This window comes from Lygodium microphyllum, chromosome 3, assembly GCF_053477565.2.
Source record: "Lygodium microphyllum isolate KBCC chromosome 3, Lygodium_microphyllum_v1.1.10, whole genome shotgun sequence".
Lineage (NCBI taxonomy): Eukaryota > Viridiplantae > Streptophyta > Polypodiopsida > Schizaeales > Lygodiaceae > Lygodium > Lygodium microphyllum.
Window position 1 is genome coordinate 18,647,292 of NC_141137.1, and position 22,958 is coordinate 18,670,249.

Below are 22,958 nucleotides of genomic sequence, written 5' to 3' on the forward strand. Positions count from 1 at the left end.
TCAAGCTGAAAATGATGGCAGCACCAAAAACAAAAATAGAGTGTGCAACCTGCAAAAGACAAAAAAGAATGGTCTATCCCAACTAGTGGCCTCGCTATAAATAGCCAAGTATCTCCAAATCTGGCCGACCAGCTACAAGGAGTGTACAAAATGCAGTCAGGCAACTAAATCTCACCGACCAACCCAAACAAGAGGCTAAAATGCTGATGTGGCACTCCTACACAAATAACAATCATCAAGGACTATAGAATCACTGCCAGGCAAGGAAAAGTGGCTCACCATGCAATTTGAACACACCTGACACTGACTAAGAAAGAAATTCACACAAAACCAGGTGGAAATAACAGTAAAAGCTCCAATGTCTCCATCAAACTCTGACGGAGCTCACAACCAAGAGATGACACACTGACATAATAAAATGACACACTAAAACCAACGAATGGTCTTATTAGGATGAGGCAAATTTAAAGCATCCTAGAAGTGGTTGAGGATCCCTCATGTACACATGGCAAATTGTGTCCATACCATCACACAAGTCGGACAACAAAGTTTCATGCACACTTTTTGCACTAGTCAAGACATGAGGTACAATTCTATTGCCACGTGGCTCCTACAAAGAGAAGAGAGATGTTGGAGAAGACAACAAGACTATAGGCCTCTCCTTCAACAAGGAGAGCATATCCTCCACTAAGAATTGACCCTATTATATTTGCTTCACCATCTACAGCTTTGGCTAGTCACACATCATTCATCCCAAATGCATCTACAATAGGTGCATCTCGTGGCCATGCATCTATGGATCCTCAAAGGTGACAATGCACTCTTGAGGCGATATGAGATCAACAAAAACAAAAGGAAGTTTATGTTACTATTGCAAGTTTAATTTTTGGCATGATCATAATCCATTCAATCTTCGATGATCTAAGAACTTCAAAGCAATGTGCAAAAAAATGGGGAGAGTTTGATCCAAGTTATACTCCTCCTTCATTAGAAACCTTGTGTGTCACATTGCTTGAAAAGGAAAGACGTGTGGCAAAGCAAGCAATAGAGAAAAACGGACACAACAATGGAATGTTGTGTCACTTCTGCAAGTGGATCAAGTGCACAAGGTCCATCCTTGGGGTGGTTGCTTATGCGCTCAAGGGAAGAAATGCTTTGTTTCATCTCATGATGCTTCAAGTACAAGGAATCAATTGATGCACTTGTTCTTGTTGATGATGGACCCACAAGTAGGGCAATATGGAGCATTTTGCAAGATATGTATATCCTTACATTATCGTCTCTTGTTGCATGACACACTATTTAACAACTTGCTGAAAGACATTGGAAAGTCATCAACATGAATATAACCCATCATTGATAAGGCAATCACATGATATCATTTGTCTTAAACCAACAATTCTTGCAACATGAATCCAACCATATTTCAAAGAAATGCTTCTCAAATATCAAAATACTCAATATGCCTTTAATTATGTGTGGTCAATTGAGGACATACAATATAGCTTTAAGATGATTATTTATTAGTTCACTATTTCACCATTGGTTGGCATTGCTGCCATGGTACAGCTTGTATTGCATTTACTGAGGCGCATAAGCAAGGTTTATGAGGCCATGGACAAAAGGATTGAAAGGCTAAAGCATTCAAAGCCTAATGCTAATGATACAACGCTATTCCTCACTTGTGTGTCATTAGATGGGTTTCCTACTATTCTCTTATGGCAGGAATAGTGTTTGTGGCAGACTTTATGAGCAGGATCAAGTAGCTGACAAAGACTTATGAGCTCGTTGGAGGACTACCTTGGATAAATTCGTGTTTGATCCTACCACCAAGAGAACAATAGAAACCAACTAGCTAAGTATAGAACATCCCATAGCTCCTATGGTTGTCCCCATGAATAGGAGGATAGTTTCAAATTTGAGGCAACATTATGATGTGGAGAATTTTGGTACAAATGGGCTTGAGTTGTAGCAATTGGCCATTCATATTCTCAACCGAGTAGTTAGTCTATCTTGTTTAGAGCAGCTTTGGAGCTCCTACAACCATAGAGCATCAAAGAAAAGAGACTATCTTCACATATAAGAGGCGAATGATTTAATTTTTGTCAATATCAATGTGCACATGCTTGGCAAGAGCATGGTTGCCAAGTTCGATTCTTAAAGCGAACGATGTAACCAATTGGCAAACACAAACTTTTAGTCAAAACAAACAATAAAGGTTCCACCTTGGAAAGCTTTAAATATCAAATAACTCCGGCATTTGGAAAAAATAAGGTTAAGAACCGTGATTTGTCCAATGTTGCTAAAGGGTAAACTTTCCCTTTGGCAGAGTAGATAATAGACTAACTAGGTCTAAACAACCTAAACTTGTCAAGCAAACGTCTTTAGATAATAGTGGGATCTCTAGGAAAATGTTTCCAAGGTTGGACCATATGTGGACACACACTGCACCCACTCTTATTGCCCACCCAATTACCATTGTTCCATCATGCGCATGTAATACTCCTGCGGAAGTGACTTGATTCTAGCATACTTAGACAACTAAAGTGATCATTGGCCAAGGTAGGGACAAATATGACCTAAGGGAACTGCCTTCGGCAAGTGGAAAGCCCTGGGTGATCATAGGTCCATAGGACCTAAAGTAGAGGGGACCAATATGGCCAGCCCAACCAAAGAAGGTACGAGTCAATCATGTGCTAAGGTGTGACTTGATGGATCAAGCCGCCATAAAAGCTTGCAGGATCTAATGGCTTGGTCGATCTCGAAGAGAGAAGTGTACGTTAACGTGAAAGGCGGGCTGGTGCAGGGGGTGAGGTGGTCTACGTCCTGAGACAGGCAAAGACAGCTGCAGCTGGTGGACCATGAATGTGGGGCGCAAGCTGACATCCTATGCAGGCCCGTCGATCGACCTAAACGGGAAGGGCCTGAAGCGAACCATATTATCAAGTGAACTCACCTTCGGGGGGGCTGGCCCTCGGTTATGATTCATGTTTCCAGCAGTGCTGTAATGTCGATGGAAAAACACTCTCTCCACCTCCCTGCGCTCCGTCGGCTTCGCGTCGTCTTCCCCTTTCTTCTTTCCTTCTGCTTAAAATCCTTGTCTTCTCGCTCTCTTTGTTGCTGCTGCGCGCGATGATGGCGAGCTGAGAAGGGCAGCTTTCGCAGTTATGAACGCCTGCTGGTAGGTGCAGGTGGTGATGGTGACGGGAGGGTGAATATGATGACCCGGGGGACAAGATGATCAAGATGGCCAGCAGCCAGCAGAAGCCGAGAGCCTCGAGATGGCGATGGAAATTTGCCCGCGTTCGAATTATTGTCGAGTGCCAGAATAAAAGACGCGAGATGGAAAGATGGGCAACTCACGCGCACACACACAGAGGAGAAGACGAAGAAGAAGAAGAAGAAGAAGAAGAAGCAGCAGCAGCAGGAGGTGCCAACTGCGAACTCCTTTTTTCCTCCAAACAAAACAAAACAGCATTATACAGTTATACACGTTTTCGTGACCCAATAAACTCTCAACTATATACATGGTTTTCACTTGCTGCTGCATATATTGCGACTCTACCAAATTAACGCAAATTATTCATTTATTCCATAAAATGTGAGAATACGGAACCCAGTTTAGTTTCAACATAAGGCCCCGTGCACACTAGTGCTCATGGACTAGGTGCACCTTTCATAAATGATGTATGATTACATACCAATCAGACACACTATTTCAGTTTCTCATGTTCATAAACATTACAATACACAGCGTTTGGTCCAGTTGTGAGGTTATAGGCACATGGCTTGAGGCAGACAGGTTCAATTCTTTCTTGGCACTAAAATTAGTTTATTTTGAGCTTGGGAGGCCTATACATGCTAGACAAGTTTTTCCTCGTGCAGACAACTTTTTGAGGGCTTGGGATTACAACACATCATCATAGGCTATTGCACGTGAAGTTGTGCAAATAGTTGTGAAACCTACCTACGTATACACTAGGCACTTCACACTTAGGCCACACAAAGTATAGCACAAAATGTGTGGAGGCACGAGCAAGTCATGATAGGTGTCTCGCTTTTCAACTCTCCTCTTATCATGCATTACATCATAGCTTCCTTTACAATCGTACCTTGGGATCTACTAATCACTGTGTATCCTTGGCTTTGCCTTTTCTTGCCTTCATTTCCTCAACTCTACAGGTTACCTACCACAATAATCTTCATGTCTCTCGCAATTGAAGGGATTGGGCTTCAACCACAACATTCTCTGATAGCTCCAACTTCTTCCAACATAAGAGTCCTTTGCTCCATGAAATGGCTTTTGAGATAACATTCAAAACAAAGTCCATAAATTTATTGTGAACGATGAAGTTTAATGGATCTTGTAGATGATTATAATAAAAATGAAGAAAGCATTGCATAAATATATATATCCTATAATGTTTTTTTTTTTGGGGGGGAGGGAGGGGGGAGGAGAGAGAGAGAGAGAGAGAGAGAATGTGTGTGTGTGTGTGTGTGTGTGTGTGTGTGTGTGTGTGTGTGTGTGTGTGTGTGTGCGTGCGCGCACGCACGCCAAAAGGACACGTCTAACATCCAATCTAACATCTTCTTGGATAGGGGGTTGTGATCATCTTCCTAATGCTTAACATTTACGCCATGACAAATCCTCTAGGGGTAGCAAAGCCAGAACCCACATAGGCAAAAGCAATGTTATTCCTAAGGTCCCACGTGTTGAAAAGAGCTTCTCCTCAAACACCATTCCACATCTTCACCAAGACCTCATTTAGATTTCCATGATCACTTAACAAAATCTACTTCCAGCCAACTACATGGTGAGGATTGGTTTTTTCCAAAGCCCTTTTAATCCTTATCTAGAGCAATGCATCTCTCGACACTCTCAAAATACATGCTTAATTGACTCTTCCTTTCTCTTGCAAAACATGCACAAGGGCGACAGTTGTAGAAATTTGGAGATTCAATCCCTATTGGCCAGCTGATTAGCTGCAACCCTCCATAACAAGGCATTGATTTTAAAGGAAGGGTTAGCTCTCCATGCTTTTTTCAAGTGTACCTTCCATGTTCTAAACCCACCTCTCAACTCAATCTTCTCACATGACTCCATGGTTTTGAGAAGCCACATGACATTGGGTTCCCTAAAATCCAACATATTCCTTACAGTAGCCAGGGCATTTCCCTAAGAGCTCACTAGATATTTGATAAACAAGTGGTTATTCATGCATGAGGAGATGGGCCATGCCTCTTTAACCTTGGACAATGCATCACCTAAGGAAGAAGGAGGCATTGGCCTTGAACCACTCAAGGACAAGGCTCAAGGAAGGACAACCTTGGTTGGTGAGTACTTGGAGTTAGTAGCACCTTGTGGATTGAGCATTCAGGAATCCATTGTCATCCTCCAAGTTGTTGGAATGCTTCATCTCACCACTTTTGCAAACCAATTAGCATTTTGCTTGGGAGATATGCCTATGCAATATTGCATGTTGCATTATGTTGTTAATTACAAGCAAAATCAACCTATAAATAATGAATTGTGGAAGAGGATGAGCCAATGTATGCCTTGTGAGCCATGCAAGTTTTCCTCTTTATGAGCACAATAAAAATCTACATATGTAGGAGCTACATAAAAGAAGTAGATGGAGTCTTTGGCCTTTTGCTTACAACATGGGTAGAAGGAACAAACTATGAAAGATGAATCCAAAGACGGAGGAGGAGGAGGAGAATGATGCCAAGAGGCATATTCCACGATGGATTCCATCAAATTTTTATTCCATGATGGATTCCGTGAGGTTTTTTGGTGGATTCCATAAAACTATATTCATTACCGGGGCTCGTACACAAGGTGGATTCCTTGGGTGAGAAGTTGACAGGGACACCTGCCGTTTTCAAGCATCAAATTAATTTAATGTGCACGTGGGTGATTCAACAGCAAGTGATTCCATAAAATACATATTAAATTAATGGATGTTTATGAGTTCAGAGTGTACTCGTATTAAATTAAGGTTAGGATAGAGTTTCAACCTATTGAATTATTTTGTAGTTGAAGACTAATAGGTATTCACTTTTGTGGGTTTTATCTTATTATTTCTAACAATTGTGAATGCTTCAGTTGATGTATAGAGCAGGTAGCGATGGCGTTGGGAAACACTGGGCAATGGCATGTATTCAAATTACCTAGAAGAATTATTATTTTTGATGGGCGCGCATCTTATTATAGGCACTCGATTTAAATATTTCATTATTTGACATTGTATTTGGGCATAGCCCGATTTTTGGACGCCCAAATGCTTTACTCTTTATTTGGGCAAAAGCAAACACAAAAGCCAAAAGTATGTTAATTGTCAGTTGGGCTATTTTTTGAGCTAGGAGATTAATAAATGTATAAATACATGCCTTGTGTAGCGCTCACACAAGGCATGGGGGGAGATTGCATCTAATTGGTCTCTTTGTCTCATGTTGTGCAAACTCTTTTATTGCTTTAATGAAGCTTTTGTAGAGTTCTTTGTTCTTGGGGACCTTCCAGCGTACACTATGTGCGCATATAGCATTCAATTTGTGCACCAGTGGTATTAGAGCGAAGCCGAGATCAAGGGCTTCCAATCACTTACCCATCAATACCGGCGTGTTCCTAGCGTTGAAGAACCCCCTGCTGGACTCTCAGATTGCGAAGGACCTCACCCAAGAGGCGGAGAACCACTTCTTAACCCCCTTTGTCAATACATTTTTTATCAGAGGAAAATTGCTGAAGTTTATGTTAATTATTAAGCTTAATGCTTAGGCTTATAAAGCTTAAGCTTCAAAACTCTTCAATTTGGTAATGTGGCATGTACTCACTACAATCGTCGCCGTTAAAAAGATGTCGCCATCCTGTCACGCTAATCAAACGATTTAGTTAAGCTTTTTATATAAAGCTTAAAGTTTTAAGCCTTACTAAGGCTAAAGACTTAATCTTTAATCTCTTCCATAGTGGGAGTTCTTATCGAATTAATCCCGAACCCGTTTCGAAACTCCAAAAAGCCTTTGTTCACACCTGCAATTTGGCAGAGTTGATTCACAGCAAGCAGGCTATCACACGCAGTCTATGCGGAATAATTTTTCACTTGGAAGAAGACCCATCATCAATTATCGTACCCACGAAAGAAACAAGATCGTAAAAGTAAAAGCTATATTTTTTATTTAAAAAAGCAAGCCTTGTAAACCCAAATTTGAGCTATGCTCATCCTTCTAGAGAGATTTCGAGTGTATGAGGTTGTTTGAGATTTTTGCAGGATGTCCGATCAAAACATGGGAAGATTTTATGGGCGAAGGTGATTTGCCACACCCAACTATGGAGCAAAATTGGACCTAATAAAAGAGCGAAGAGTACGTCCAAATTTGCAATCACAATTGGCCACACTTCAATGATCCACTGTCGATCAAGACAAAGCACAATGTGAAGATGTTATTCGACGTACGATTGATGCGACACTCGATGCACAGTCTCTAAAAAAAAAAGCCAATATAAGTAAAAGAAATTTCAAATTCCGTGCTTTTAATGGGCAATGTGACAGCAAATTTGTTCTTGCTTTTATTAGTCAGTTTGATGACTATTTTTATGAAAAGTAATATGCTAAAAAAGATAAACTTAAATGCGTCACTAACCATCTAGCAAACATAGCATCGTTATGGTGGACTATTGTCCTCAAGAGTGTTGATTGTACCTCTACTTGGGAGGCCTTTCAAAAGAAACTTTTGCAGAATTTCTTTCCACCTCAATTCCATGAAAAAGCAATCAAGCAGTGGGATCTTCTGCAACAAACAGATTGTGAATCCATACCGCAATACACTGAGCATTTTTGGAGTGCCTTACTACAACTTCAAATGCTTGAAGATGTTCTTGAGGTGATCCACAAGCACAAGTATATGTTCGGTTTGCTTGGCCACTTCTATGCGGAAATGAATATGTCAAGCCAAAGACTTTGGAGGATGTGATTTCTTTAGGGCATGATGCTGAAGATAAAATTCATGGACGAGAAAAGAGATCGCAACAATTTTTAACTAATGGTAACTTTGGTACAAAGCAATTCAATTCTAACTTCCAAAGATTCAATCAAAATCTCTTTGTTTCTTCTTCTTTCCGTAAACCTTGGACTCGACCTCCTGCTTTACCATCAAACACAAATTCAAACCCTAAGCCTTCTCTCCAGCCAAATCCCAACATACTCAAATTTCCAGCCATTACCAATAATGTTTCCAAAGCAAAGCCTATGGTTTACTACAAGTGTCATCAACCTGGACACTCAGTAATAAATTGTCAATCCAAGAAGCAAGTTGTTCAAATCAATCACTTGGGAGCGGTTGAAGACAAAGACCATGAAGATATGCCAGACTTCATTGAAGATGATGATGATATCGGCGATGCTTCAGATACTTTACCAAGTATGCCAAATTCTTATTCATTATTAACGATGAAATATTTTATACATGGTTAAGAAAATATTATTTTGCATGATGATGGAAGTACCCATGATTTTATTTCTACAAAGCTGGTAAAATAATTAAATTTACCTACTGTTCCAACTCATTATCGCATAAAGGCTGCATTCTTAGGCACTGGATACAATGATACACAAGAAGTTCATGTTTTAGAAATTAAAATTAGTGATTATATCGAGCATAGAAATTGGTTGTGCCTTTGCAAGCTAGTGATATTATTTTAGAAATGCCTTGGCGTCACAAATATAATCCGGACATAGATTATATCCGCACATTCCATGAAAGTTTATATTAACAGAAAACAAATCACATTACATGGATCGCACACCTTTGACAAATTTCCCTTGCTTAGTCACACATAGGCTAAACATGCATTGAGAAAAGCTAGCAAATCATACTTAGTATGGGTGAATGAAATTGAAGCTAAGGAAAATTAGATGCATCCTAGGCATGCACAATTTCTTTCACAATTTAAAGATTTTTTAGCTGTTGATTTGCCAGCTAGTTTACCACCTACACATCTTGAAGACCATAAAATGGACTTAATCCCAGGTTCTCAAACACCATGTAAAGCATCTTATAGACACAATTAGATTGAATAGAAAGAAATCCAAGCACAAGTTAAAGAACTGTTGAACCGAGGACTCATTAGGCCCAACAGTTCTCCTTTTGGTGTACATGTCGTATTAGTTAAGAAGAAAAGTAATACCTATAGGATGTGCATTGATTATCATGCCCTAAACAATATCACTGTTAAGAATAGATATCCGATTCCTAGGGTAGGCAACCTCATGCATAAACTGCAAGGGGCCACTATTTTTAGCAAGATAGATCTCAAATCTGGATATCCTCAAGTACGATTGGATACATCTGACATTTTTAAGACTGCATTTAGAACTCAATTTGGTCATTATGAATTTCTTGTTATGCCTTTTAGTTTGACTAATGCACCTGCTACATTCAATCATATGATGAATCGCATATTTTTGAAGTATCAGAATTGTGTGATTGTTTTCTTTGATGACATATTGGTTTTCATTAAGAATGAGAATGAGCATTATGAACATCTATCTTTGGTTTTGAAATTGTTGAAAGAGAATCAATTATATACTAACCCTAACAAGAGTGAATTTTTCCAAACTTAGATATACTTAGGTCCCATTGTTTCTTTTGATGGTATTCGTGTTGACCCTAAAAAGATAGAGGCAAATTTGAATGGTCAATCCCTAAAAATGTGCATGAGTTACATTCTTTTTTAGGTCTTACAAGCTTTTATAGAAAATTTGTAAAAAAAAATTCATTGTTTGCATTACCTTTAACGAAATCGTTAAAGAAAGGTGTTATGTATCATTGGTTTGACAATCAGCAAAAGTCTTTTGATTTATTGAAATATGCTTTAACACATGCACTTGTTTCGCAATCACCTGATTTTAATCTATTATTCTTCCTAGTAGTCACATATGCTAGCAAATCGGGAATAGGAGCTGTCCTCATACAAGATTCACATCCCATACCCTATTCTAGTTGCAAACTTAAACCCTCTAAACTGAAGTATCCCATCTATGATAAAGAATTGTTAGCTATAGTTCAAGCCTTACGTCAATGGAATCATTATCTAACGGGATCCGAATTTATGATCAAAACTAACTAACAAAGTATCATACATCTCCTTAGTCAGCCACAAATTTCTGATCGTCATATTAAATGGGTTGCTTTCATTCAAAGTTTTCATCCACTTATCCAATATCAACCAGGTAGAGAGAATATTGTTGCTGATGCATTGAGTAGAAGACCAAGTATCCATAATATTTTTATTCTATCTTTTGATTTCCTTATTCCTATTAAGGATACCTATGACCATGACCCCAATTTTCAAGCTCATTGAAACAAATTAGTTGTTAATAACTGGATTCCAATTGATTCTTTGTCTTATTCTGATGGATTTATGTTTTATGAGAAAAGATTATGTGTCACTACTCCATTTAGACCATTTGTGTTGCATGAAATTCATTGTCCTCCATATGAAGGCCATAGAGGTATTATATCCACTTTAAGAATATTGGTTGAAGTGTTTTACTGGCCACAAATGGAATCTAATGTTTCTAACTTTATTTCTAAGTGTTTAATTTGTCAAAGAGTCAAGCGACACTATGGTAAGCAATATAGTTTGTTAATGCCTTTACCAATTCCTGAACATCCATGGGAACATATTTCAATGGATTTTATAATCGGTTTGCCTAACACACAAGCTAATCATGATATGATTTGGACTATAGTAGATCGATTTAGCAAAAAATCATATTTCCTACCTTGTAAGAAAACATTAACTGCATCTCAAGCTGCACAATTGTTTTTGAAGACTGTTTTCACTAACCATGGTTTGCTAAAAGTTATTATTTATGATCACGATTCTACATTCTGTAACAATTTTTGGACTACTTTGTTTGCTAATTTAGGTACTAAGATTGATTTCTTATCTACATTCCATCTTGAAACCAATGGGCAAACAGAAGCTACTAATAGTACAATTCTAGATCTTTTTGCGTGCATACAAAACCACAAACATGGGATACACATTTGCATCTACTTCAATTTGCATATAATAATACACCACACATAACTACACATAAAGCACCTTTTGAAAGCATGTATGGACATAGATTGCCTACACTTGTTACATCATTGTCGAACAAAGTTAAAGTTGCTGATGATATTGCAAATATGCATGCTACTATTTTTGCTCAAGTTAAAGATATGATTGCGAAAGCCCAGCAATCATATACTAAACAAGCTAATAAGAAAAGAAAAGCCATGAGTTTCAATGTTGATGATTATGCTTGGTTACGCATTGAAAAGAGAAGATTGCAAAGTGTTGAGAAACACCCTGTTGTTAAATTAGCACCTAGATTTTACGGACCTTTCAAAATAATTCACAAGATCAATGACAATGCATTTAATTTAGAACTACCCCAACATTGGAAAGCACATAATACTTTTCATATAAGTTTACCACGACCTCTTAGAGGCCAATTACATGTCCACCTTGTCTATGAAAACCCTCCTTTGTTAGAAGAAGAAACTGAAATCCTTGAATCTGAAACTATTCTAGACACTGACTTTATGATCACTAGAACTAGCCATAGATATTCTAGATATTTGGTTAAGTTTAAAAAGCATATTATTGAAGAAGCCCAATGAATGCACGCTCGCGATCTAAGTCCTTACCTCTCACTGCTCACTCCACATTAAGCTAATAGTAATTGAGGGCAATTGCTATCCCACCACGGGGACATGAGGTTTTTCGGTGGATTTCGTAAAACTATATTTATTTACTGGGGCTCATATACAAGGTGGATTCCTTGTGCGAGAAGTTGACAGGGACGCATGTTCTTTTCGGGCGTCAGATTATTTTAATGTGCATGTGGATGATTCCACAGTAGGCGATTCTGCAAAATACATATTAAATTAATGGAAATTTATGAGTTTAGAGTGCACTCGTATTAAATTAAAGTTAGGACAGAGTTCCAACCTATTTAATTATTTTGTAGCTGAAGGCTACTAGGTATTCACTTTTGTGGGTTTTATCTTATTATTTTCTAACAATTGTGAATGCTTCAATTGATGTGTAGAGCAGGCAATGGTGGTGTTGGGAAGCACTCGGCGATGGCGTGTATTTAGATTACCTAGAAGAATTATTATTTTTGATGGGCGCGCATCTTATTACTAAAAGCGTAGCATCAATATTTATTTGGGTGCGCTTATTTATTAAAGCGCTTGACAAATATTTATTATTTTGTATGGCATAAATGCTCGGTTTAAATATTTCATTATTTGACATTGTATTTGGGCACAACCTGATTTCTGGATGCCCAAACGCTTTACTCTTTATTTGGGAAAAAGTAAACACAAAAGCCAAAAGCAAGCTAATTGTAAATTAGGCTATTTTTTGAGCTTGGAGATTAATAAATCTATAAATACATGCCTTATGAAACACTCACACAAGGCATGGGGGGAGATTGCACCTAATTGGTCTTTTTGTCTCGTGTCGTACAAACTCTTTTATTGCTTTAATGAAGCTTTTGTAGGGTTCTTTGTTCTTGGGAACCTTCCAACGTTCACTACGCGCGCATACAACATCCAATTTGTGCATTAGAGGTGGATAGAAAAAAGCATATGTAAGAGAATAGAAGAAGAATGAGAAGAAGGACAAAGAATTGAGAAGAATAGCTAGGCTTGAGAGAAGGTAAAACTAGTAGTCAAGCAAGCCTTTTTTTATTTTTAAAAATAACTTAGAAGGTTTCAGGGGGCGATAAGCAATTACCACGTGGCACCCCTAGCAGACACATGGCACCTTCAAAACCTTGTATTAATATATATCAAATATTAGAGATGTCACTCTATGCCCCTCTGCCTTGCCTAATCAGTAATTAAGACCAAGTCGATTGTGTCTCATGGCTAGAAGCTTTGAGCTTATATAGCTTGGGCAAGGCGAGATTATTGGGATTTCCTATATGTTTATCTCATTTAACTTTTGAATGTGATCTTGCGTCTTTGACCTTTGACTTCAACTTTCTATTTGATAAATATATCTTCAAGTTTCTAACTTCTAAATTGTGAAGATGTTTTTAACATGATCTTTTGATTGTAAGTCACTCTCACAATGCTTGTCTTTATGTTGTTTACTACATGCTTTGCACCTAGGCTACACAAAGCGTGGCACTAAGCTTATGCTTCACTTCAATGTTGCTAGTAGATAGGGCACTTCACGCCCTAAGATTTCATGTGGCAAGAGGGTTCACACATAAGGATCATGTTATATATACCCACTTGATTACTATAAAATTTTCAATTTTTCTCTACAAGCATTGGTGAGAGTAATGGCTAGTGGAGGCACAAGGAAACCAACCTTGACATACCCCAAAGGTCTACTCTAATTATTTCTAATTAAAAAACTTTGATACCCTATATATAAGGTACTAAGTTGCAACTTTGAAGCACTACACATGTACTTTCTGTGACATTATTAAAACAAAGTGTGCTTCACATCCCCAAGTTATGCTTAGTCACGTTAAGAGCATTGTTAGGCATACATATTCCATGCTTATGCATCATATTCTTACTTCTTCTTCTCAACCTTCCTATGGTTAAAGATGGATAGAGGCAATAAGTGAATGACAATGAACTTTAAATTCTAGAGAGAGAGAGAGAGAGAGAGAGAGAGAGAGAGAGAGAGAGAGAGAGAGAGAGAGAGAGAGAGAGAGAGAGAGAGAGAGAGAGAGAGAGAGAGAGAGAGAGAGAGAGAGGCTCAATTATCATTGGTGAGTTAGATGAACGTACCTCTATTTTCAAAAGCATGTGCCCACATGCACAAAAGTAAATTGCATTTATTCTTCCTCCCACATGTACATAATTGAGATATATGAATAAAATTTCAATTATTATTTATAATAAACCTTGGTTTTCACTTGGGTCCTTAACTATGCATTCCTATAAGTGAAGTCACTTACTATATTATGAAAGCTCTTTGAGTGTGAGATACCCACACCTTGCCATGCCAAGGAAGGAGACACTTAATAGTCACTTGATGCCTTTTCTAATAAGCAAAACCTTTTGGGCCCCTTAAGATTCATAGACTTAGCTAGTCAGTTGGCCTTGGAGTCTATCTCAAGTGGAACATCAAGGTGTCAATCCACTAGGATCCCACCTAAGGGATCTATGACTCCTAGGTCTATATCAGTAATCTAGCACTTGGCCAAGAAGGTCACTTTGCAAACAATTGCCAAGGATATCCTCTCTCGTCTTAGATAAACATGGATTTAATGTTAACATGATTAAAGTCCCAAATTGGCCTCATGCCACCATAGGAGGGAATCTTCCTTGTACGTTTTCCCTTATTGTCTAGGTGGTAATCTCATACACTAGACTATAATCAATCCGACTAAGTGTGATAAAGCTGACCTTGACAAGACTTGGAAGAGTACTATAAAAATTACATAATGCTTGGCCCAACACAAAGTCTCTAAAGATGAATTTCAAGCAAATCCTTCATAAGATATATGCTGCATACTTCTCTCTTGGACAATAAACCAACTCTACTATTCTATCCTTGATAAAATCACAGACATAGTGATACTAAATGTTTGGTACATATATGAAACATTGGAGTTTTGGCAACGGTGATGCAATTTTGGTTATCACATCTTGGCACAACTGAATCTTCATCTTGTACTTCAATAAACCATAGGATCCTCCTTAACCATATTATTTAATGTTGGTGTAAATGTTAATGTAGCCAACTACCTATCTTACTTACTAACCCTAACTATATATGTACACACTCATTCTCTGTTCTTTGAGTGATAAGACAATAAGGTGCTACTCACAATAAAGGAATTTGAGGCACCACAAATATAGTGTCTTTAGTGTGTGTGTGTGTGTATGTGTGTGATCTCCATTCTCCATGTAGCTCCAACACTTAACATGTAGCAAAATAAGCTTTCTTGTACTTTGCTTTAGTAGAAGGTGACACCACTATTGGTTGCTTCTTACTAATCCAATAGAAAATTCTTGTATTCAAAGAAAAATAATAGCCAAATACCAACTTCCTAGAATCCTTATCTTCTACTTAGTCTAAGTCACAATTTATTGTCATGAAAGTTTTAGAAGTGTATGCGATACCATAGTTGAGAGTTCACTTCAAACATCTTAGCACCCACATCCCAGTTTTCTAATGGCTCTGGTGGGGTTTGTTTGAGAACATGCTCAAGCACCAAAACCAAAACTAATATAATGCTTAGCATTGCACAAATAAATGAGACTACATACTAAACTCTTGTACCTCCCAATGTCTACTAGTACTTATACATCCTCTATGGATAACTTATATTGGCCTCCATAGGTGTACCTAGCTCCTTGCAATGAGTTGTGCCAAATACTTTTAAGATCTCCTTTGTATACTTTTCCTAGGGGATAAATATTTTTCCTAGATCTTACTAGACTTCAACCCCAAAGAATAGTGAAATAAGCCTAAGTTTATCTTTTCAAATTCTAAGCTCAATGCCTTTCAAGTTTGATGGATCATCTCTTTATAGCCACATGTAATAACAAGGTCATCCACATATAGGATAGTCACTATAGACTTTTCAACATCCCCCTAAATGTACGAGTTAGCATTTGAGACACATGTTTTGAAGTTTAAGCTTAAAGTTAACTTATCCATCTATTGGTACCATACTATAAGTCTATCATTTCCAACTTAGAGCTCAATGCCTTCCTTTTGAGTTTGATAAAACATATTTCCATAGTTACCTATCATAAGAAGGTCATCCATATATAGGACAATCACTACAAGCTTTTTAGCATCCCTATAAACATACAAATTAGTATTTGAAGCACATATTTTGAAATTTAAGCCTAAAAAAACGTATCTATCAATTGGTACCATGCTCCAAGGGCTTGTTACAACCCATATAATGCCTTTTCGGCTTACAAACTTTGTTCTCAAGGGGCTTCAAACCTTAATGGTTGAGTTAGTATATCTCTCCCTTGAGGTCACCATTTAAGAATGTTGATTTAACATCCATTTAGTAAGTTGTCCACTTCTTATGAGTGACAAGTATTGTGCGAACATTGGTCATTCTAGTAGTTGGACCAAACGATTCTTGAAAATCAAACCCTTTAACTTATGAAAATCCATGTGCAACTAAAACTAATATGACTTTGTACTTTTCTAAGGTTCCATCGACCTTGTAATTTACATTTTAAACTTGCTTATACTAATGATCTTTCTTTTGGGTGGTTGATCCACTGGCTTCTAGGTGTCATTCTTCATTATACTAATATACACAACTTGTATAGTTGATCTCCACGTTGGGTTTGCAAGTGCTTCTTCCAAGTCAATTAGATCCTTTACTTCTCTCTATTGGGGGTAAAGGCGCCTCTGCCTAGCCGCCCGTGTATTACTACACTGACAGTCACTGCCACTACACACTGCAGGTGGCGGGTGCCCGTCACCATCACTTTATTCTTTATTCTTTTAGTGATAGTTTGAATAAAGGAAGGCCCAGTCACACTTTGTGATTGCTGGAGTTCCCATTTCTTGTCTCTCTCTTTCTTGCTCTTGCTCTCCCACCATAGCTCTCGAGTGCAAGCTTCGATCCTTCTCACCTTTTAACTGGTATCAGAGCATGGCTTCCGACTCTTGACCTTGGCTCGTGCCATTCTTAGCTTCCCATTGACTCCCCACTCGCATTGGGTCTCCTTCTCGGCAGCCATAGCTCATTCTCTTAAGCTCCCGTTGACACATGGGGCAGCAGACCCCCCAAGCCAGCTCACGTTTTTTTTTGCGCCTGTTTCAAAATCTGGCCCAAAAATTACTCTTTTTGTCATATCTCAAGCATTCGAAACCCGATTCAGGACGAGTAAGAGTCTAAATTGAGGTTTTCGCACGCTCCGGATGCGATGCGATGTCGGATTTGCCAAAATTTTTATGACAAAATATTCTGCAACAGATTTCAGGTCTGAGATAGCATCTCTTATGTGAGACGCATTTGGAGCTAATTTAGTTCAGCCATTGACTATTTTGAACAATCCCAGATCTGTCCAAAACAAGGCGGCCACCTATTACTTCAATTTTATGCTTACAGATCTTGGCATTTGATGCCCGATTATTCCCAGTTGGTGCCTATACATACGGGAATGTATGTCTATGGTTTGCCTATGGATTTGAGATTGGATTGAGCACTGATTTGCTTAGTTTATAGAGGATATATACTACTGGAAACTTCATGGCTGAAGCTATTTATGCTACAGTTGGGTTATGCCTATTGGTCACGGGGTGCTCCCGACTACTCGGTATGATGTCATGATGTATTTGGACTATGCCACATGTCTTGTTTATGCTCCGGAATGCTTTTGAGTTGAGATTAGATCCACGTCATTGGCACTCCTTGCTTGGTCCTACTCTGCACTTTGATGGTTTGTCTATGTCTTGGTTCTCTCCTACTCGTAGGTTCCTTGAGTGGTTTTATCTGAGTGAGTTCCTTGAATTATTGAATACAATCCTCAATTTATGATCACTCAGTGTGTGTCATTTCTCGTGCACTTGTAGTCAATTAGGCTTTCAACTTTCTTATGTGTACTTCAAGTGCGGAATTCAATGTGAGTGCGGCAAACAATCTCTATATGCTTACGCCCTCTTGTCTCGTCTCGGGCCTAATAAGCTTCGTCGCCCAAGTCCTAGTCGTTCTAGCGGATTCTAGGGTCTGCGCTGCTTCTTGCTGTTCACTCGAGGGTCAATCACAGGTTCTACGATTGGATTTATGTTCTCGATGCGTCAGGTTGATGTGGAGTGCTCCAGCACTGTTCCCCTGTCCCTTGGTCATGACTCCTACGTCGGGAACTGCCTACAAGGCATTCGCTATGTTGTCCCGGAGCGGGTTGCGCTTCTAGTCGGTCGTGGGGGTCAATTTTTGATATTTTCTTTTTTTTTTTTTTTTGCCTAAGGGTGTGTCCGATTCCGAGAATCGGACGTCCAATTTACCAGTGGTCCGATTCTCAGAATCTCAGAATCGGACCAGGTGGGTTCGATTTTGAGCTATCCGATTCTCAGAATTGGATAGGGGTCAAGTGTCCGATTTTCAAAGATCGGACCAGGTGGGTGGTCCGATTGCTGATGTGTCCTAATCCATGGGTCCGATTCTACGAATCGGACATGGGTGGGTTCGATTACCTCGATCGGACGAGGCGTCCGATCGGACAGGTGGTCCAATTTCCAAAATCGGACGGGTTGGTCTGAGTGGTCCGATCGGACATGTCCGAGCGTCCGATTCTCAGAATCGGACACTAGATCGGGTGTCCAATTCCGCTGACCCGAATGCACTTTCAAGCATGAACTCGTAAAAAATCTTAAGGTATTGATTATTACAAGCTACAAGATTCAACAGAAATGATGCTGGAGTGATAGGGAAGATATCTATATACCTGGGGATCGGTGATAGCAATGTAACTTCTCGCACTGATCGATCGAAATGGGTCACCCAAGCTCTCTCTCTCTCTCTCTCTCTCTCTCTCTCTCTCACACACACACACACACACACACACACACACACACACACACACACAACTAGTTGCAAATGAGGATTTCCTTGCCCTCCAAGAACTTATATCCCTGTTGGACATTACCGGGATGTTATCGATCACTCTCCTTGCGATTCCTACACATTCAAATGAGCATTTCCTCCATTTTCCACTTGTTTTTCCCGATTTTCTCCTTATTTTATAGTAGCAAACCCTATGCCTCTCGGGTGTGATTTCCTAATGTTAGCCTACTCTAAACGCAACAAGAATCGAAAGCAAAAAATTGAAATAATTTCTCCATGTTTTCTAATCATCAAACAACCAAAATATCCCAAAATACTTACTTGTTTTGAAGATCAAAAACACCCAAACTTCCTACTTATTTCAAGCTCCGTTTTGGGGATGAAACCCCTACTTCGATGCTCGATATGAGGCGCACAAGTGCTCAAGCTTGAATCCGTTGGTCCCAGCAACGGAACCAAAATGTGGGAGCTTTCACTCAACCACCAAGACCCACGGACCGCTTATTGTTTCAAGCATTCCAAGCAAGCTCTAATGGCTATCTCCTAGCCGACGCGTTGTCGATCCTACGAGTGTAGTGAGCTTACCTTGATGCCGATGCGAGTAGCCTCCTCCCTCGCACACCTCGGTAGCTCCACAATTCTTGATGCTAGCTCAAGCATCCTCAAGCCTCCTCCATCTTCAAGCTCCATCCTCCATAGCCGCGTGCATGAGAGAAGAGAAGAGAAGAGAATAGGAGAAGAGAAGAGGAGATGGTGAAGAGCTTCACCCACTTGATCTCTCACTCCCACACACTCACTCCCTCACACTCTCACACTCCCTTTCTCAAGAGCACACACAAGCAAGAAGGAGAGAATAAGAAAAGAAGATGAAGACTCCTTTTGCCACACACCAAAGAATGAGCTTCTCATTCACTTTTGAACTTTATATACAAAACCCTAAATCCCTTTTGGGCGGTCATCCCCTTTTTTACAAGGCCAGCCATTGGCCTAAGCCCATTTCTCATTTCCCACCATTCTAATTTATCATATTCCCAACTAATGCATACAATTCGCACAGGAGCGAGCCTGGCGCTCTTTTACAAGGATTCGGGAGCGCTTCCACATTTAATGGTGTGCCTTTTACTCTTTTGCTGTCTCGGGGTGACACTGGGACTTTTTGAGGGTCGTGCCTAAACATTTAAAATTTTCAGGGTCTGGTTACCGATCAAGGCGCCTTTTTCTTCTTTTATCCTGCGCTTGTTTTTGCTATTTCATTTTTTCAATTTTCCTGCTCCTCTGTGCTACGATAAACACGGTAAATATAGGGATTAACCCAAAACCATAACCTACCTCTAACCTATCAAATTTGAGAATAGTGATTTCTCCAAATGTTGATCTTCTACGATCTTAGAAATGAAAAAATATAGATGCCCTATGCACCTTAGTTACAAGATATTCTTACAATAATTTGCCCTTGATTTGACATACAACTAAGGTATCAAAGGCTTGGAACATAATAAAGAGTCAATAAGAGACACAAAACCAAACAAGGATCTAGAACTTGGAGAATTGGTTAGTAGTACATAAGTTTTTTGAAGGAGTTATAACTTAAACATTTATCACTTAGATCAAGAATCTACACAATTGGATGGATGAAGGTAGGATACAAAATACTAAAAAGAAGGTAGCTTGGTGGTGGCTTCATATTTGTCCACCAAAGTTTGATGGATTGGTAATTTCCCTTAACACTCAAGTGGGATCTCAAGCTTTTATGTTTGAGAAATTTTATGCATTATTAATGAAGAATGAGTTGTCGCTTAAAGCCCCAAAAGGAAAATGGAGATGTTGCATTCTCTACCAATGCAAAAGGCAAAGGACCAAAAGTGATGGTGAATAAAAGAAGAAGGGTGATAAGAAAAAGGTTCAAGAAGAGTGATTCTACTATAAGAAGAAAGGGCATGTAATTGCAAGTTATCATGCCAAGAATGTAGATGAAAAGACTGGTACCTTGAAAAGTAAAAGAAAGAAGACAACTAATATAGTTGCAAATTGTCATGTTAAGAAGATAGATGAAAAGAATGGTATCCTAAAAAGGAAAGGGAAGAAGACAACCAATATGGTTGAAATAGAACTGAAATAAGGAAGCGTGTTCCTTGGCACAATAAACATCTATCACTGATTCATGGGTATTGGATAAATGGTGTCTACTGTCACATGACCAATAAGAAATGTTTATACAATTTTATGTAGCCTCTGCAAGAACCTATTATTATGATAGTTTGGAGCAATGCAAAATACCCTATTGAGGGGACGAGTACTATTTCCATTGTTGTTGCAAATGGTAAAGTCAAAAAGCTTAATGCCCACTAAGATAGGTACATAAATTCAAAATAGCATTGGTAAAATAGATGGCAAATGAGAAAAAAGAAACAACCTATATAAGCTAAGTGCTTTTATAGCCATTGTTGGAGTAGGCACAAGTAAACTTTAGCATGAAATATTTGGTCACAATAAATTTGTAGTATTAAAGAATATGCATAAGCAAGCTATGGTTGTTCACCTACCTACAATGACTGAAATGAAGGAACCATATGAAAGGCAAACAACAAAGAAAGACATTTCCACAAGAAAACAAAAATAGAGCAAAGGCTCCTCTAGAATTTAATCCTTGGGAGATCTTCTTATTTCATGTTGATTATTTATTGACAATAGCAAGAAGATGTAGGTATACTTCCTTCATGATAAAGGCTCAAGCTTTTGATAAGTTCAAAGAATAGCTACAACTTATGGAAAATGAAACAAGTGGTGTAAAGAAATTTAGAATACATGGCGATGGTGAGTTCAACTCAAAGGAGTTTGATGACTTTTGCAAGAGTAAAGGGATCAAACATCACTTGATGGTGCCTCATATACCTCAAAATAACATTGTTGCTGAATGCTGAAATCACAACATTGTGAAAATAGCAAGGTGCATACTTAAGGGCAAGGGATTGCACAACTAATTTTGGGTCGAAGCTGTTAACACTACATTCTACATTTTCAATCAGAGCTACACAAAGGCTCTCAAGGGAAAAACACATTATGAGGCCTACATTGGTAAGAAATCGTTTATCTCACACTTTAGAACTTTTGGATGTGAATGTTGTGTATGTGTTCCAAAGTATAATAACAAGTTAAAATAAAAAAGTATCAAATGTTCTCTTGGATTATAGTCATGAGAAAAAGGCTTAATTGTATGACCAAGAGACAAAGAAGATCACAGTGAGCTGTGATGTGATGTTCAAGGAGCAACCACATACATTGGAGATAAAGACAAGTTCTTCTACCTTATCATCAAGTGAAGAAATAGTCCACTATGAACCTATCCCAAGAGCTATTCCTATTCCTAAGGAGTAAGAAGAATCATATTCAAAAAATTAGGATAGATTTTACCAATCTGCTATCACTCCACTAGAGAAGCCATTGCTATGATGGGTGAAGCAACTCTATGATTGAAATAAGCCTATGCCTACATCTATTGAGGAAAGGTAGATAGACCAAGGAAGTCTCAAAGAAAATAGGAGAGAATAAAAGTTGTTTCTCACATTGTCGATATGGCATTAATTGCTAAATTTATGAGAGTGAAAGGTGAGAAGAATCGAAGCTTGCACTCGAAAGCTATGGCGGGAGAGCAAGAGCAAGGAAGAGAGAGACAAGAAATGGGAACTCCAACAGTCACAATGTGTGACCGAGCCTTCCTTTATTCAAACTGTCACTAAAAGAATAAAGAATAAAGTGATGGTGATATGCGCCCGCCACCTGCAATGTGTAGTGGCAGTGATTGTCAATGTAGTAATACACGGGCAGCTAGGTGGAGGCGCCTTTACCCCCAACAACCTCCCACTTAAAGGCGAATCTACCCTAGTGAGGAGTGAAAAGAAAAAAAGAAAAAAGACAATACAACATATACACATGTACAGCAGGATGAGGAAAGGCGTCATCTCATCCCACGCCCATCAACCTCCTGAGGAAGGCAAAGCACTCTGTAGAGAGGCTTTTTGTGAGCAATTCTGTAGGATTCTGGTCAATCAAGATCTTAACAATGTCAATAAACTTGTCCTCAATGACCCCACGTATGAAGTGATACCTCACCTCAATGTGTTTCGTCTTCGCATGGAAGACCGGATTCTTGGCTAACTGAATAGCACTCATAGAATCCGAATGCACTGTAGGGATAGCATCAATACCAAGGTCAGCAACCAAACGACCCATCCAACTTGCAAGCCTCAAAGGCTGCAACATATTCAGCCTCTGTGTAGTAGAAAGGGCCGTGCATTTTTGCACCCTGGATATCCAAGAAACAACACCTCCAGCATAGGTGAATACATAACCGAAAGTGGACTTCCTACTATCTGCATGTCTTGCATA

General features: G+C 38.9%; 1 protein-coding gene across 3 annotated transcripts in view; it reads right to left on the bottom strand.

The window, feature by feature from the left end:
• The window catches only part of LOC148038109 (sequence-specific DNA binding transcription factor ATNDX), a 147,770-nt gene extending 144,282 nt beyond the window's left edge, over positions 1 to 3,488 (bottom strand). The window contains exon 1 of one of the 3 annotated variants that reach the window (XR_015689053.1): positions 2,957 to 3,488. Coding sequence is in view for 2 of the 3 variants with exons in the window: in XM_087669074.1 (XP_087525200.1) it covers positions 2,957 to 2,989 (33 nt within the window). In the remaining variant the exon portion in view is untranslated. The remainder of the gene's footprint in view (positions 1 to 2,956) is intronic. The other 2 variants (XM_087669074.1, XM_087669082.1) reach the window with 2 other exon arrangements.
• Between the last annotated feature and the right edge of the window lie 19,470 nt (positions 3,489 to 22,958).